Source organism: Lycium barbarum, chromosome 9 (genome assembly GCF_019175385.1).
Source record: "Lycium barbarum isolate Lr01 chromosome 9, ASM1917538v2, whole genome shotgun sequence".
NCBI lineage: Eukaryota > Viridiplantae > Streptophyta > Magnoliopsida > Solanales > Solanaceae > Lycium > Lycium barbarum.
Genome location: NC_083345.1, coordinates 117,242,698 through 117,259,145, shown reverse-complemented (window position 1 = coordinate 117,259,145; position 16,448 = coordinate 117,242,698). Strand labels below are relative to the sequence as shown.

The window sequence follows — 16,448 nt, the reverse complement described above, 5'->3', positions numbered from 1 at the left end:
GTGCCTTACTATTAGCCATATTGAGACCATCATATCTCCTTGCTCCGATCTCTGATTGGCTTGGTCCTTATATCGTTAGAAAGATATTTCTACATACTACAACTTTCATTAAGGGTACTTTCCCAAATTCCCAACTAATCAAGGATTTATGGCTGCCCGAAGTAGGCCTATCAACCATTTTCACAAAACGTTCAAACCTTCAGTTTTTCCACTAAAACTCTAATGATATGAGTCTAAACTTAGTTCCAAGATACGGGGTGTTACAAAGACCCTGCCCATTAAACAAATAATATCTTAATTGATAAGCATCAAATAGAATTAATATATGTGTAAAGTCATCAAGAGTTGAACAACATTTGCATTACTGCTAATTACATTAAAGGATCAAGAAACGACGAAGGAATAAAATAACACTAGCTATCCAATAGCCAATTAATTCATTACTTTTCAACGCTATATAGTAAACCCTTAGTACTTGGTGCAATCAGTTGGCTGGAAGGAGACTTTGTTGGCAACAAGATCATATCCAATAAGGAAATTCGCCTGCGCCAAGTTTCCAAAAATAGCAACATCCTCTGCTGACACTATTGTAAGACAAACCAGACCTTCCTCCACTTGTGCAAACGTGCTCGAAGGCGACAACTCTAAATCTGCATCTGTAAAATGTGCAACAATCATTGGAGCATCGATAGTGCCATTCTCAGACTCGTAGCATAGACCAAATGTTCCGGAAGGATCGTCCTTTGTAGTAGCATTGATCACATCCACCAATGTTGATTCCAAACTCACGTAAAAATCATTAGGGAGAAGCGTTAATGTCGTGCCAGAATCGATTATAACGTTACCTTGATCTTCACCATCAATATGAGAAATTTTAGAAGATTTGAATTCCAACGTCTTATTCCCGACACTGACACCTTCCAAATTTAGATAGTAGAATGTAGACGGGTCCTTTTTTATCAAGGGAGTTGAAACGACGTTTGGGCCCAACACGGTAGCACTACTGCCAAAGTTGATGTGACTGTTGGCATTGGAAAATGACGATTCTAATGATATTGGGATTAAACAATAAGAGAATTTCCCCTGGATTTGTTTATCCAATTGGTTGATAATTGAGACTTCACCGCCACCTAGGCCAATAATACCAGAAGTATAGTTCGTAAACGTGCCACTATTATTGTGACCGCAACCAAAGACAATGTTAGGAATGTCAATGTTGTTGCCAGAAGTAGAAGGAAGCGTGAATTTTTCAAAAGCAAGGTCACCAATAGTGTATGATTGATCACCATAACCCATTTGATATTGGCAAATATTTCCTCTCAGACAAGAAGAAGCCCCAATTGATGTACATTCTTCAGCGTCACAACCCACAGTTTTATAAGTAGAGCTTTTATTTGAATCGAAAAGAGGCGCTGATTGTTGGAAACAATCATAGCAAGGCTTGCATTGCGTCCATGTTAAGTCACTTCCTGTATCATCTATGGCTAGAATTTCCACTGGCGGAGTTCCAATGGAAATTTTCATGAGGTATTCTCCCGGAATTGGAGAAATATCCGATTGGATTGTGTAGTTAGTAGCAAGGGAATTTTTCTCGAAGAAAGAAGCCCGTGAAAATGATCGATGGAAGGCGTTTCGAAGGCGGGTTGATGGAGTATCTGATGGGTTGTAGAAAGGTGAAAGAGGAGAATCACGGTGGATAAGATCAAGAGTAAATCCATTTCCACCATGATGGCTTATTATTTTGAGGCAAGAAACCAAAGAAAGATGAAAGAAACTTAAAAAGACTAATGTAGGAAAACGAATGCTAGCTTTAGTGTTCATGTTCACGAGTCTAGTAGATATAATATTCAAGAGTGATGAGAAATGATGAAGACAATTAGCCTGTGATTAGTACCATTTTATAGATAATTAAATATAAGAGAGTGGGAATGCATGTGAGAATGTGTGAAGTCAAGGGAAATATGTGAATTTTGGCGGAATGCATATTAACTTGGAGGAATTTTAAAGACACCAAATACAGAGTAATTAGAAGTGAAACATTTTTTCTTTTAAATTGATTGCCTGAGGTCTTTCACTTTCTATGGAAGAAGACACGAATATAATTAACAGACCATATCCAAAATATTCTTTTCATATACTCTTTCTAGCTCATGTTTTTTCCATTCACACCGTGTAAACTACTAATGTATTTAATTTAAAGGCATCAAGTTATTTAGCTTATAATTTGTTTTTAGAAACACAAACATGTAATTATTAATCCCATGTGAAAACCATAAAATTGCTACTGCCTGGTACACAATATTAATTACTCGTGTGAATAAATAATTACAGGTACTTGGCTTTTCCTTTGACTTCCTGCCGATAGATATGTAAAAGTTTATCAATAGATACATGTAATGTGTTTCCACGTACATTGTTTCGCTTAATAATAGTTAGTTAGTACTATATATTATCATTTTATTGATTTACTTAATCATGATAAGTTAATATAGTCTGGTTTAAACACTGGATATGAGTAAACTTACCGCATGCAACGCATATTATCATCATAATAAATTCAATTGATGCTAATTTGTTCAATCATATTCAGGACAAGATTGCAAAAGATTAATATATACACATGACGTAGAGAAGTAAACTTTTTGTTTATAGATTATAAGGAAGTTAATATAGGTTACTGATAGAATTCCTATAGCCAACCTCCATTAATGGTGATTAAGCTTTGAAGGAAGCAAATGTAAGTAGAGAGAGAGATGTGGGTGAAGAACTGAATTTCATATATGAGAAATTGTATTACAATCGTATGAAGTAAGCCTACTTATACTAAGCTAACAACTGTCATTTAAATATCTAATTTCCTCACCTAACTTTGACTTCTAACTGCCTAACTAACTCAGTCCACATATTTACAAAATTGCCACTGCCAACTAATTAACTAATTGCTATTTAATCCTCTAATTCTCAATACTCCCCCTCAAGCTAGGTGGTGGAAATATGTTCAACACTCCTAGCTCGTTCAAAATGTAATTGTGTTGTTCCTTTCCTAGAGCCTTTGTAAACAGATCTGCTTCTTGATCCTTGGACATCACATTAGTGGTCTTGATGGTTCCATCTTGTATTCTTTCTCTGATAAAGTGCAAGTCAATCTCTATGTGCTTTGTTCGTTAATGAAACACTGGATTAGCTGCAATTTGGATGGCTGATTTACTGTCACTGCACAGTTCCACTGGTGTCTTCAGATTCAAGTTTAATTCTTTGCACAAACCAGTCAACCATAAAATTTCAGACACTGCTGCTGCCATACTCCTGTACTCTGCCTCAGCAGAGCTTTTTGATAATGTGTTTTGCTTCTTGACCTTCCATGATATTAAGGAGTTTCCCAGCTTCATTACATAACCAGTAATTGACCTTCTTGTGTTTGGGCAAGCAGCCCAATCTGCATCACAGTATGCAGTCAAATGTGATTCTGTCAATGAACTCAATAAAATTCCCAGACCAGGTTCATTCTTCACATACTTCACCACCCTGATTGCTGCATCTAGATGTGACTCTTTTGGTTTTTGCATAAACTGACTAAGAACATGCACTGCATATGTGATATCAGGCCTGGTCATGGTAAGGTACAATAGTTTTCCCACTAGCCTTTGATATGAGCTAGGATCAACAAGTATAACATCCTTCTTGCCCTTGTCACCATCCTTCTTGTCTTTGTCATCTACATATTCATCATACTCCACAGATGTAAGCTTCAAATTATACTCCATATGTGTACTAACAGGTATTGATCCTGACAACCCCAGTTCTGTAATCAATTCTAGAACAAATTTCCTTCGATTCATCAAGATGCCTTTCTTTGACCTTGCAATCTCAATTCCTAAAAAGTACTTCAGCTCACCCAAATCCTTCATCTTGAACATGTCTTGCAGTGCTATTTTGGCTTCAAGAATCAAGCTTTGATAATTTCCTGTGATCAACAGATCATCCACATACACTAGGACAATCACTATCATGTCCCCTACTTTCCTAGTGAAGAGTGAATAGTCAAAATGACTTTGAGTAAATCCTTACTTGATAAGGGCTTTAACAAGCTTTAAGTTCCATTGCCTTAAGGCTTGTTTGAGGCCACAAAGGGATTTGTGTAGTTTGCACACAAAATTCTCCCCCTGACTGCCAAATCCCTGTTGAGGAACCATGTATACTTTCTCAAATAGATCACCCTGTAAAAAGGCATTTGAAACATCCATTAGGTGCAAGCATGTGAGGACCCACAGCTGGGCGCTAACCATACTGTGAACCTCTGGTTACAGCTGGGCGCTAACCATACTGACCCCATGAACATGCGTACATACATACATACATGACATGCATACTCAGGTACTCACCAATTGAGCTGCCCATACAATACCTGAGTATGCATGTCATGTATGTATGTATGTACGCATGTTCATGGGGTCAGTATAGTTAGCGCCCAGCTGTACCCAGGGGTTCACAGTATGGTTAGCGCCCAGCTGTGGGTCCTCACAAAGCACCAATCATTAGTAGCAGCCATAGCTAGAACAACCCTCACAGTCACTATCTTAACAACAGGGGAAAAAGTTTCCTGATAGTCCAACCCCTCTTTTTGGTTATAGCCTTTAGCTACTAACCTAGCCATATATCTATCCACTTTTCCATTAGCCTTGAGTTTGACCTAAACACCCATTTAAAACCAATGGGAACCTTACCAAGTGGTAAATGCACAAGGGTCCAGGTTTGATTATCGTTGAGAGCTTGCAACTCTTGGTTCATAGCCTATATACACAAGGGATCTTTAACAGCTTCAGCATAGGATTGAGGCTCTATGATGGAGGTCAAATTTTCCAAAAAAGACTGATATTTAGGAGTGACATTATCAAGTCTCTGGTAAGATTGCATAGGGTAAGTGCAAGTGGCATTGCTTGAATGGGGAATAGATGGGGTATGACATATGTAATCTTGCATCCAGCTAGGAGTGGATATGGATCTACCAGACGTCCTTTGGTTGGTGAAACTAACATTAGGTTGAGGATCAAAGAGTTATGGAGTATGTGGAGGTGTAGGTGGAGGTGGTGGTTGATGAGGATCAGGTGGTGGTAACAGAGTAGTGTCAACATGGTGTTCATTCTCAGCATGAGAAGAACTACTGTCATGAGTTTGAGTATCAGTAGGTTGAGGAGCAGGTGTAGTTTGAGTATATGTGGCAGGAGGTGGAGTAGCAGTAGCATGCTGTAAGACATCAGCATTATTAGCTGAATGTGTGAGGACACCATTAGGAAACAGTTGGAGCCTATCCTCCTTCAAGAGTTGGAAGGGAAATATGGTTTCCTTGAAATGCACATTTCTGCTAACAAAAAACTTGTTAATGAGTAGAAAAAGTAATTTGTATCCCTTTTGTGAAGAAGAATACCCAATCAATACACCTGCAACTGCTCTTGGTGACATTTTATCTCCATCATGCAAGCAAGTAGCAAAGCATAAATAGCCTATAGTTCTCATGTGTTGTACAGAATGTGCTCTACCATAAACCTTTTCAGAAGGTGACTTCCCAGCTAGTACTGATAAAGACAACCTATTTATGATATATACTGCACTTTGAATGCATTCATACCAAAATCTAAACGGTAAATGACCTTGCAGTCTAAGTACTCTTGCTATCTCCAAAATGTGCCTGTGCTTTCTCTCCACCACCCCATTTTGTTGGGGTGTGTGGACACAAGAATTTTGATGAAATATACCTTATATATGGAACAAATCATTACAGGAAGAATTAAAAAAATCTGTGCCATTGTCACTTCTGAAAACCTTAAAAGTAGCAGTAAACTGAGTTTTTATTAAGGTCAGAAATTGTCTCAATACTACAATCACATCACTTATCAGTCTGAGTAAGTATACCCAAGTCATTCTACTGTAGTCATCTACCAAAGTAAAAAAGAATCTACACCCATCATGACTCTCTACCCTATATGGCCCCCATACATCAGTATGCAACATTTCAAAAGGAACCTGACATCTAGATGTGCTAATAGGGAAATGAGCTCTTGTCTGCCAGGCTAGAGGGCAAATGGTGCCATTTTGTAGTGCATTATGTTCTCTTATAAACTTCATAGTTGAGATTGAGTGTAGTACTTTATTGGGAGCATGTCCTAACCTCTTGTGCCATACTTGTAGATCCTCTAACTACTCAGTCACATAAACTGAAGCAGCAGCTACAACAGCTGCATCTTTATTCATTTTGATGGTATTTACAGGTAACTGGATGTGATACAAACCTTGACTTTGTCTACTAATTCCCTTCACCATTCCATTGTTAAGGCCCTGCAACATACAAAGGTTAGGGAAGAAAGTAACAACACATTTTAAATATTTGGTCAGCTTGGAGGCAAATAGCAAGTTATGTTTAAATCCTGGAACACAAAAGACATTGTCTATAGTGTCACTATTGTTCAATTTGCATTTTCCAACACAAGAAATATCTAAAGCATGTCCATCAGGTAGGTAAACTCTTCTGATATTACCCTTGGTAATATGTTTAATCCCATCTAGTAACTCTTCACTACAAACCATACGATTTGTTGCTCCAGAATCTATTATCCACTGCTTAAATGCTTCACTATTAGTAGCTAAAAAAATTTAAGTCATACCTGTTCCACTTTTGTCATAATCCTGTAGAACTTCCTTGTATATCATTTTGAGAATTTGATCATATTGTTCTGGAGTGAACATCATTCCTTCTCCTTTCACTGGACCATGATGTTGTTGTGTGACTGGTTTCTCCATTATTTGTGTCACATCATTCTCCACCTGCTTGTGTTTGAAATCATCTTGAGCCATGTGTGCACCAACTTGTTGTTGATGATAAGGTGTCTTCTTCTTTGCAGCTTGCATTGCCAAGAGTTTGCGACAAACTTCTCTAGTATGACCTCTCCAATGGCAGAAATCACAATACAGATGATTGTTTTTCCTTTGTAATAATTTCTCTCAAAGTTGTAGTTGTTTCTCTCAAAGTTGTAGTTGTTCTTCCCATTTGGTCCTCTTCTATTATTACGATGGAAACTCCATCTGTACTCGGTTGGGCAGTTCTATTCAAACCTCTCTGACTTTCTTCAGAGATTGTCATAGAATAAGCCTTATTCAGGTTTGGAACTGGCACCATTAACATGATTTGACTTCTCTGATTTGAATAAGTTTCATTCAGTCCTGTTAAGAACTTAAACAATCAGTTCTTCTCAAATGTTCTGCATAACTCTTAGATTCAGGACAAGGACAGCTTGGACAAGGCATGAGTGAGTCAAATTCTAAACACATTTCCTTCAATTTAGTGAAGTAAGTAGACACTGAATTTGTTCCCTGTGTCAAAGTTGCAATTTCCCTATAAAGGTGAAACACTCTAGAACAATTCTCCTTATCAAGCCTCTCTTTTAGGTTTTCCCACACTTTGCTAGCATTCGAGGCATATGCAACACAACTAACAAATCCTTTGAAACTGAAACCATAATCCATGAAAGGACTATGGCATTTACTTTTTCCTAGAGTTCATGCAAAGATGAGTCAAATTTGTCCTTAGTATGTCTACCATCAACAAATCCCATTTTACTCTTTCCTACTAAAGCAATTCTCATCGACCTACTCCATAATGCATAGTTCTCAATTCTAGTCAATTGAAACGAAACTAAGGTGCTTCCTGATGTGTCACATGATTGCAGGTATAATAGATGATGAAGATCAATTGTTGTGCTTGAGTTAGTTCTATTTATGACCTGAGCATCACTGCTCTCTTTTCCATTCGCCATTGAAGCAGTTTGAAGAACTGTACGTGACGATTTTGAACTCTAAAAAATTGAATTACGAAACCCTAGAAATCGAAATTTGGAATTCTAGAAACCTGTATCAATAAATTGCAATCTATGATGAATCGTTGCTCAATCAATAGCCCTACGAACTCTCTCGCTCTGATACCATGATAGAATTGCTATAGCCAACCTCCATTAATGATGATTAAACTTTGAAGGAAGCAAATGTAAGTAGAGAGAGAGATGTAGGTGAAAAACTGAATTTCAAATATGAGAAATTGTATTACAATCGTATGAAGTAAGCCTACTTATACTAAGCTAACAACTATCATTTAAATATCTAATTTCCTCAACTAACTTTGACTTCTAACTACCTAACTAACTCTGTCCACATATTTACAAAATTGCCACTGCCAGCCAATTAACTAATCGCTATTTAATCTTGTAATTCTCAATAGTTACCTTCCATATATTTTATGAATTGTAGATTATAATCTTAATGTATTAGAGTTCAGGTTTCTGCCTCCCTCTTTCAAGTATATTTGCATCGAATGAATGAGTAAGACAAGGGCCAAGACAGGTCCTTAACATCAAGGTGATACAGTTTATTACTTACGTTTGAATTCTCATCCTTATGCACGTTTTATAACTAAGAGACATAGCATAACCACCATAAAGTTACATAATAACCACCACAAAAAAAAAAAAAAAAAAGAACAAGGAGTTAGCGAAAGATAAATTTTATACCTAAACAACAAAATTCGTCGTTAATTCTATTTAGCGACTGATTATCATTTTTTTTTTGTTAGTTACAAGCAATTTAGCAAAGGATTAATGATGAAATTCGTTGCTAATTTCAATTTTTTTAATAGTGAAGGTAGGGTTGGTAAAATTAATTAGCCCATTAAAACATGTCTCACCCATTCCAGCCCATCTAAAAAATTTGACTGATATGTAGCCCAAATTCATCAATAAGTAAAAGAACATTTTCTTATTTGACTGCCTCTGCTCGTGCACTCGTTTACGCCATGACTTTTAATCAACAATAAGAGGGGAGAGTTTGAGCCAAAGGAGAAGGCAAAAACAAAAGATGTCTTTATGCTTTCTGATTGATTCAAGGTGCAACGAAGCCAAATTCAATCAAGGAAATCCAAATTCGGTTTTTACTGACCTCATGAGGTCGTTAAATATCTGCGACTTGCTCATATTCGACCTACTTTTTAGGTTGCTTTTTAAAAAAAATCAACCTCATGAGGTCGGAAAAATCAATTTTTAGGCCGCTTTTCAGTAGTTTGTTAGTAGTGCTTGATAAGAATTTCAGCCCAAGTTATATTTGGGCGGGTCAATGACTCGACATTTATCAACTCGACCCATTTTAACCTGCCCAAATTTAGTCTGACCCACCCATTTGGCACTCCTATAACTAGGTCTGCGACTGGCATTGTCTACTTCAATGAGGCCTTTCAAAAATATTTGTGAAATTCTTACACATTAAATTAGGGTCATTAGCACTCACACTCTTGCAACTCTCTTTGTTGCTCTCTACTATTTCTCTCTAGCTATCTCACTTCTTGTTGAGACACTTATTACTTGAGTACACTTTAGTTGCTCTAACTTCTTGAGCTCCTCTTACTCTCTTGCTTGCTTGCTTACAACTCAAATGACCACCTCTATTTATTGGTGGAGATGGAATGATCTAGTAAGGAGTATTTACTACTCTTTTTTAGAATCTTCCTAATTACCTTTTTCTAGAATCATACTTTTATTTATTTCTAGAGATATCCTTTCATCAGCATACATATGGAAAAGCTTAACTACAAAGGATGAAGATAAAACGTAGAGATACAAGTATATGTAAACAAAATTCAATGTGTAATCATTCTAGAATTGTACAGGTGTGTTAAAGTACAAAATTAGTGAGTAATATAGTTGTAGTTGGTTAACAAATATTTTTATTTGGATTTACATACATAGTCCTTAGCATAGATTTGTATAAATGTAAAAGTTGATTTTAATACAATCAGAGAAAATTTCTCAATTCTTATTCTTCACTTTTCACTATGGTATCAGAGTAGTAAGCTCGATCAAGAATTCTCTTTTCACCATCAAAATCAAACTCTCTTTGCATCTCAGTTGTTGATAATTCAAAATGACTGATCATACTAAAAACACCAGTGTTACACAGACTGGAAATATGGTTCCAGTCGACTCCAACATCCCATGTCACCTTCACCCTTCAGACACACCTGGGATGAACCTTGTGAATGTTATTTTCGATGGAAAAGGGTTCCCTGGTTGGAGAAGATCTGTTATGATCTCCATCTCAACAAAGAAAAAAATAAAATTTATCAATGGGGTCATTAAGGCTCCAGATCTGGACTCCACTGATTTGAGCAATGGAGTTGTTGCAATGACATGGTCATTGCCTGGTTGTTGAACCCATTGTCCAAAGATATTAAGGACAATATAGTTTTTCAAAAATAGCCAAAGAGCTTTGGCACAGTCTTGAACACAGATTTAGGAGGTCAAATGGGGCTAAACTTTTTCACTTGCAAAAGGAGCTGAACATGTTAGTGGAAGGTTCTACTGATATCTCAACTTATTTCACAAAGATCAAGGGTATATGAGTCTTTAAACTTAGATATAGTGTGCAATTGTAACTGCACTTATGATGAAAAAAGAAAACTGGCTAAGTCTTTTATGGATCAAAGGATGATTCAATTTTAATGTGTTTGAATGATGTATATGCACAGCCCAGAGGAAACATTTTAATGATGAATCCTTTGCCTGAAATAGGATTATGCCTATTCTTTGCTTCTACAAGATGAAAACCAAAGGGAGATATATGCTAATGCACAACTACACATGGATCCAGTATCATTCGCTATAGCAAACAAAGGAAGGTACAACATCACTAGATTTGGGATTCAGAATCAGAACTACAGAATTGGAAATCAAACCCAAAAATTTGGATATTATCCTCAGATTATAAGTGATGTTGCTGGCCGAAGAGAGTTTAAAGGTAAGATACCATAATACAACCCAAATGTTAGTTGTACTATATGTCACAAAATAGGACATGTTGAGGATGATTTTTTTTAATTTTTATTACATAGGGGGTAGGGGAGGGGGAAATGAGGAAGAGGATTACAACGTGGGGATTAGAACCCTCACCAACAGGTGAAAGTTCAGGTAGCCAACCAACTGAGCTACTAGATCCCTACATGTTGAGGATGATTGCTATAGGCTCATAGCATTTTCTATGGATTTTCAATTCACTAATCAAAATGGGTATCAAGGACAAGTAAAGGCAAATGCAGCAATGGATGCTGAAGTAAATGCAATGAATCATCAGGAACAGAGTAAGTTGAAGAATAAAGATCAACATTTCAATAAGGACCAATGCACAGAGATAACAAACATTTTCAAACAACTTCAAATGAGACAAGGAGGGGTATCTGGATCAGAAATTAATCTTGTATACATCCACATCCAGTCCTCTTTCACCTTCCACTAGTGGAACATATAATCCTCCATCACCTAACCACTCTCTGCCTTCTTCAATTCAGTTCCCCAGTTCTAATCCTAGTACTTCTACAGTCCCTCCACCACCTCGACCTACCAGACAAACTATCAGGATTTCTCACAAATTCACATATGTAGATGACTATATTTGTAATAGCATCTTTCTCATTGACCTCATTACCTCTTGTTTTACAGCACCCACTCATCCTAACATTTTATCCTTTAATGTCTTTTCTACTGATAATCAACATGTTCTACATTCTTTATTCATTCATTCAAAACTTATCAGTTTCTTAGAAGCTTCTAGACATCCAGGTTGGAAATGGGCCATGGACTTTGATATTTGGCACAAATATCATGTTTTGTGTCATTTTACATCCTACTCATATGACTTATATCGCTTAATTCATGATGCAATCGTCGTATTTGAACTTATGTCGTTATATTTCATGTGTATAGGTACTATGATGACAAACGATGGAAAACTATGCTTAAAGTGATTGATTTTGGAGCATATGACGATTAGACGAGGTGACGAGTCGAAGACCACAAGTGATGAACTAAAAGAAAAAAAATTGAACTGAAGGTCTCGCTTTTCATCCGCATCGCGTGAAGAAAGCAGACAAAATCAGCTCCAGGCATTACCATCAGGCTTTCCATCCGCATCGCGGAAGGAAAGCGGGAGGCCTCAAAACATTGCGCTTTTCATCCGCATCACGGAAGGAAAGCGGGGTTCTGCGCAACTTTCCCGGTTCGACTGGGATTAGGTTTACTTATTTTTTGTTTTTACCCTAGACTATATATAGACGTTTTATTAGCTGAAAACGGTGTGCTGGGATTATTCAAAGACTCGTAAGCCACCGCTCTATTTTCTCTCTCTAGGTTTATTTTATTTTTCATCTTTTTCAACCCTAGATTATTCATGAATTCTTTTGTCTATGATCGAATCATGAGTAGCTAAACTTCTTAATTCTAGGGTTGTGGCGAAAGACTTGAAAGTTGCTTTGATGACAATTATTATCTATTGATTTTCCATATTTTGGGTTGCTTATTTATTCTTGATCTTAATTGTTTGATTATCTGGCCAATAGTTAGACACTATCTGTGGTGCGCGAATTGTACTTGAGAAAGGGAATTCACGTACGTAATAAGAATAAACAGAGTTTGTTCGATTTAATCGTTTCGCTACTGAGGATAGAGATATACCCTTTAGCCCTACTTAGTTGAATACGGAGAAGTAAGTGCGTTCTTGTTACCTCTGACGACCATAGAGATATAGGCGTTATAGTAGCATCTACAGGCTTGTGAGTAGTTCGAGAGAATATCATAAAGTATAATTAACCCGTCAACTAGTAACCCAGGAAATAAAATAGGTGGAATTGTCCGAAGATAAACTGGATTGTCGAAAGACATGACCCTAGATCTTTCTTTCATCTGATAATTCTTATAATCTTTGTCAAAATATTCCCAGTCACAAAAACACCCATCACAAATTGTTTACTTTTCAGTTTTAGTTTAGTACAACAAACATCTTGATTTTCACTTTCTTGAATAGTTTCATTTGAACTTGAATTAGCTTAACAGTAGAATCTAAGTCTCTGTGGGATCGATATCTGGACTTTAAATCCTATATTACTTGTACGACCGCGTATACTTGCGTGTGCGTTTGGGAGCAACAAACTTTGAATTGGAAGCTTTACCACTAAATCAAACTTGTGTTGTAGTTGAATTACCTAAAGGAAAGAAAGCTTTGCCTTGTAAATGAGTATACAAGGTAAGCACAAATCATATGGGACCATTGAAAGTTTAAATGTGAGGTTGGCTGGGTGTGGGGGAGGGGACATTCAAAGAGAAGAAATTGATTATAATATACCTTTTTCAACTGTGGTCAACATGACTACAATCAGGTGTTTATTGGGTGTGCCTATAAAAACGGGATGGACAGTTTCTCAGCTTGATGTTAGTAATGCTTTCCTCCATGGAAATTTACAAGAAGAAGTCTTTATGAAATTTCCTACAGGATTAAGCGCTCCTAGTCCTAATCATGTTTGTTTACTCAAGAAATCATTATGTGGACTCAAGCAAGCCTCAAGGCAATGGTATGCCAGGCTTGCTGGTGCTCTCAGTTTCAAAGTTACACAGCTTCCCTAAATGACTATTCATTATTTTTTAAGAGGACTGGTGATTTTATTTCTATCTTGGCAACCTATGTTGATGACATATTACTAACAAGCAATGACAATAAAGAAATACATTAACTCCAGCTGTTTCTCAATTCAGAATTCAAACTTAAAGATTTAGGTGACATTTATTAATTATTTTTAAGAGATGGAAGTTTTAAGGGAAAAACAGGGGTTCATTGTGAGCCAAAGAAAATTTACCTTGAATTTGTTGATAGAGTTTGATTGCTCTAATCTTTCTAAAGTGACATCTCCTCTTGACCCTGTACACAAATTACATGCCAATGATGAACTTTTATGGAAAATCCTATACTTTACAGACATTTAGTCGGGAAGCTAAATTATCTTACCCATACCAGGCCAGACCTTTATTTTGTTGTATTGAAACTCATCCAATATATGCAAACTCCTAGTGTATCTCATTTCTCTGTTGCTCTCCGGGTTGTCAAATATCACTTCATAGATCCCGGTCAAGGAATTCTCTTGTACACCTTCATTCTCCTTGAATGCCTTTTGTGATGCCGATTTGGCTTCTTGCCCGGATTCTTGAAGATAGATTTATGGTTTCTTCATTATGCTAGGAGGAGCTCCGATTTTATGGAAATCAAATGAACAGGCCTTCAACAGAAGTTGAGTATAGGTCAATGCGATGAGTGACTGCTGAACTTACATGGCTTATTAGACTTCTTGAAGATCTCTCCATTTCACCATCGTTGCCGTTCCCTTTCATTCAGATAGTCAAGACCGTCTTTCATGATCAAACCAAGCATGTGGAGCTTGATTGTCATGTTGTTCACCAGCAACTTCAATCCGGTCTAATCTCTTTATCTTTTCTTCCTTCAAAGCTTCAGCTGGCAGATCTGTTCACAAAGCTTCTTACCGGGGTTTCTCATTGCGACTTATTGAACAAAGTGGGGGTTTCTTCTCTCCCCTCAAATTTGAGGGGGATATTGGAGAACAACCATTTCTTCTACATAAAAATGGAAGAAATGGTTTGAAGAGAACTAAGGAAGAAGAATCGAAGCAGAAGATTCAAGAAAATCTAAGTGAATTCAATGTTGCTTTGGCTTTGTCGGAATTATCAAACGGAAAAGACCAAAGTGGTCTTTTATTCAAGCAATCGGTTCACAAATAGGAGTATTGGGCCAGATTCACAATGTTGGGCCTCTTGTTCATCAGCATACACATGGAAAAGCCCAACTACAAAAGGATGAAGATAAAAACGTACAGATACAAGTATATGTAAATAGAATCCAATGGGTAATCATTCTAGAATTGTACAGGTGTGCTAAAGTACAAAATTAGTTAGTAGTATAGTTGTAGTTGGTTAAAAATTTATTTTATTTGCATTTACATACATATTCCCTAGCATAGAGTTGTATATATACATGTAAAGGTTGGTGTTACTACAATCAGAGAAAATTTTCCAAATTCTTATTCTTCACTTTCCAATATAAATTTAGCCTTGTGGTTATCGAATACTATGAAATCAAATTTAATTTAAAATATAGTAAGTTAGACAATATAATAGCATTGGATCGACTAGGCAAAAACACTTAAGGATTGTTTTGACACAACAAATTCAATGTTTAAGACAATAGACCATGTGACTTCAACTTAGCAATAGATTAATTAGATTGTGGTTCTGTGTGAATTTCCTCTTACACATGTAAGAAGATATTTCCGGCTAGAATCCCCTCTATGAAAGTGATACCGTACAAATAGGGTAAAAACAAATCTATTTCATATATACACATAGAATTTTGAATCCGGTTAGCATACGAGAAATGCAGGTTGAAAGTACTAATATGGCATTTTGAACTTCCTATCAGAATTCCTAGCTTCATCACCGTATCTTGACATTTTAAGAAGGTTGGAGCACTTTTTCTTCCTTTTATTTTTTGAAGTTTTTAGCCAAAATTATCTTTTATATATGTTTAAATTAGACCCTTTTCCCTTTTTATCCTGTAAGTGTATAAGACTTGAACAGTTTATAAGTCCAACAAACGGATAATGCAAACCAACGAAAGTTGACATGAGAAATGATCGAAAGATGTTTTTGTACTATGTGGCGGAAATAATTTAATTTGTGATCCACAATTCTTTAATGTTTTAGTCACAGAGTAAGGAGTATGAATAATAACTACCTTTTATTTTATTTATTTTTGGTAGCTAAAATATTTTCTTAAATTACACATCGTAACTAGTGTCCTGTATTTTATAAGTTCCTCTTTTAAATTGATTTTTTCTCACCTACCAAATCTATCTTCTCCCTCACCCCTCTCTTTCTCTCTCTGTTCCCTCTCCTATCCCAGATCTCATTTTCCCTTACCCCTCCCTCCCTCCTCCATCTCTTCCACAACTAACTTACTCTAGTGTATCAATTCTTAAAACCAAATATCGCACGGGTATACATTTACATTTGGCCTTATTACCTTTGAAAGACTACCAGGTTAAAGGCAAAGTTACCGTTCTTGTGAAGAAAGGAAAAAAAGAAGACAAAGTAACAGTAAGTTATGGTGATAAAACAAATCGGTTAAAATTCTATATTCCAATGTCCTTCCTAATGTGGTTTGTCGGGTTGAATACCCCTCCCTCCCTCCTCCATCTCTTCCACAACGCCGCCGTCAGCACCAAAAACAGTGATACCCTCAAATCTCGTTTTCCCACCGGTGTATCTAGCCTGAATCCATGGCCCAACCGGATTTTCTTAGATCTAAGTATATTTTCCAATTTGAGTGTATTTCTCAGATATGAATGTAATTTGATTCTTGTATTTTTCAGATCTGGCCAGATTTGAGTATAATCCTTATTTTTTAGTATAAATACAGTGTATTCTTCATTTATTTGAGTATTTATTTGAGTGTCAATACATTGAAATACAGTCAAATACGCATGCCCTTGACTAAAATTTTCCACCGATTATTGTTGCTTT

General features: G+C 36.6%; 1 protein-coding gene across 1 annotated transcript; it reads right to left on the bottom strand.

The window, feature by feature from the left end:
• Positions 1–468: 468 nt before the first annotated feature.
• On the bottom strand, positions 469–1,821 carry LOC132612234 (aspartic proteinase CDR1-like). The gene has a single exon (XM_060326545.1). The coding sequence runs from the start codon at positions 1,819–1,821 to the stop codon at positions 469–471; it is 1,353 nt and encodes a 450-aa protein (XP_060182528.1).
• Between the last annotated feature and the right edge of the window lie 14,627 nt (positions 1,822–16,448).

What these genes read in the sequence shown, in the direction of transcription:
- LOC132612234 (XM_060326545.1), bottom strand. Translation starts at nt 1,821, where the DNA reads ATGAACACTAAAGCTAGCATTCGTTTTCCTACATTAGTCTTTTTAAGT.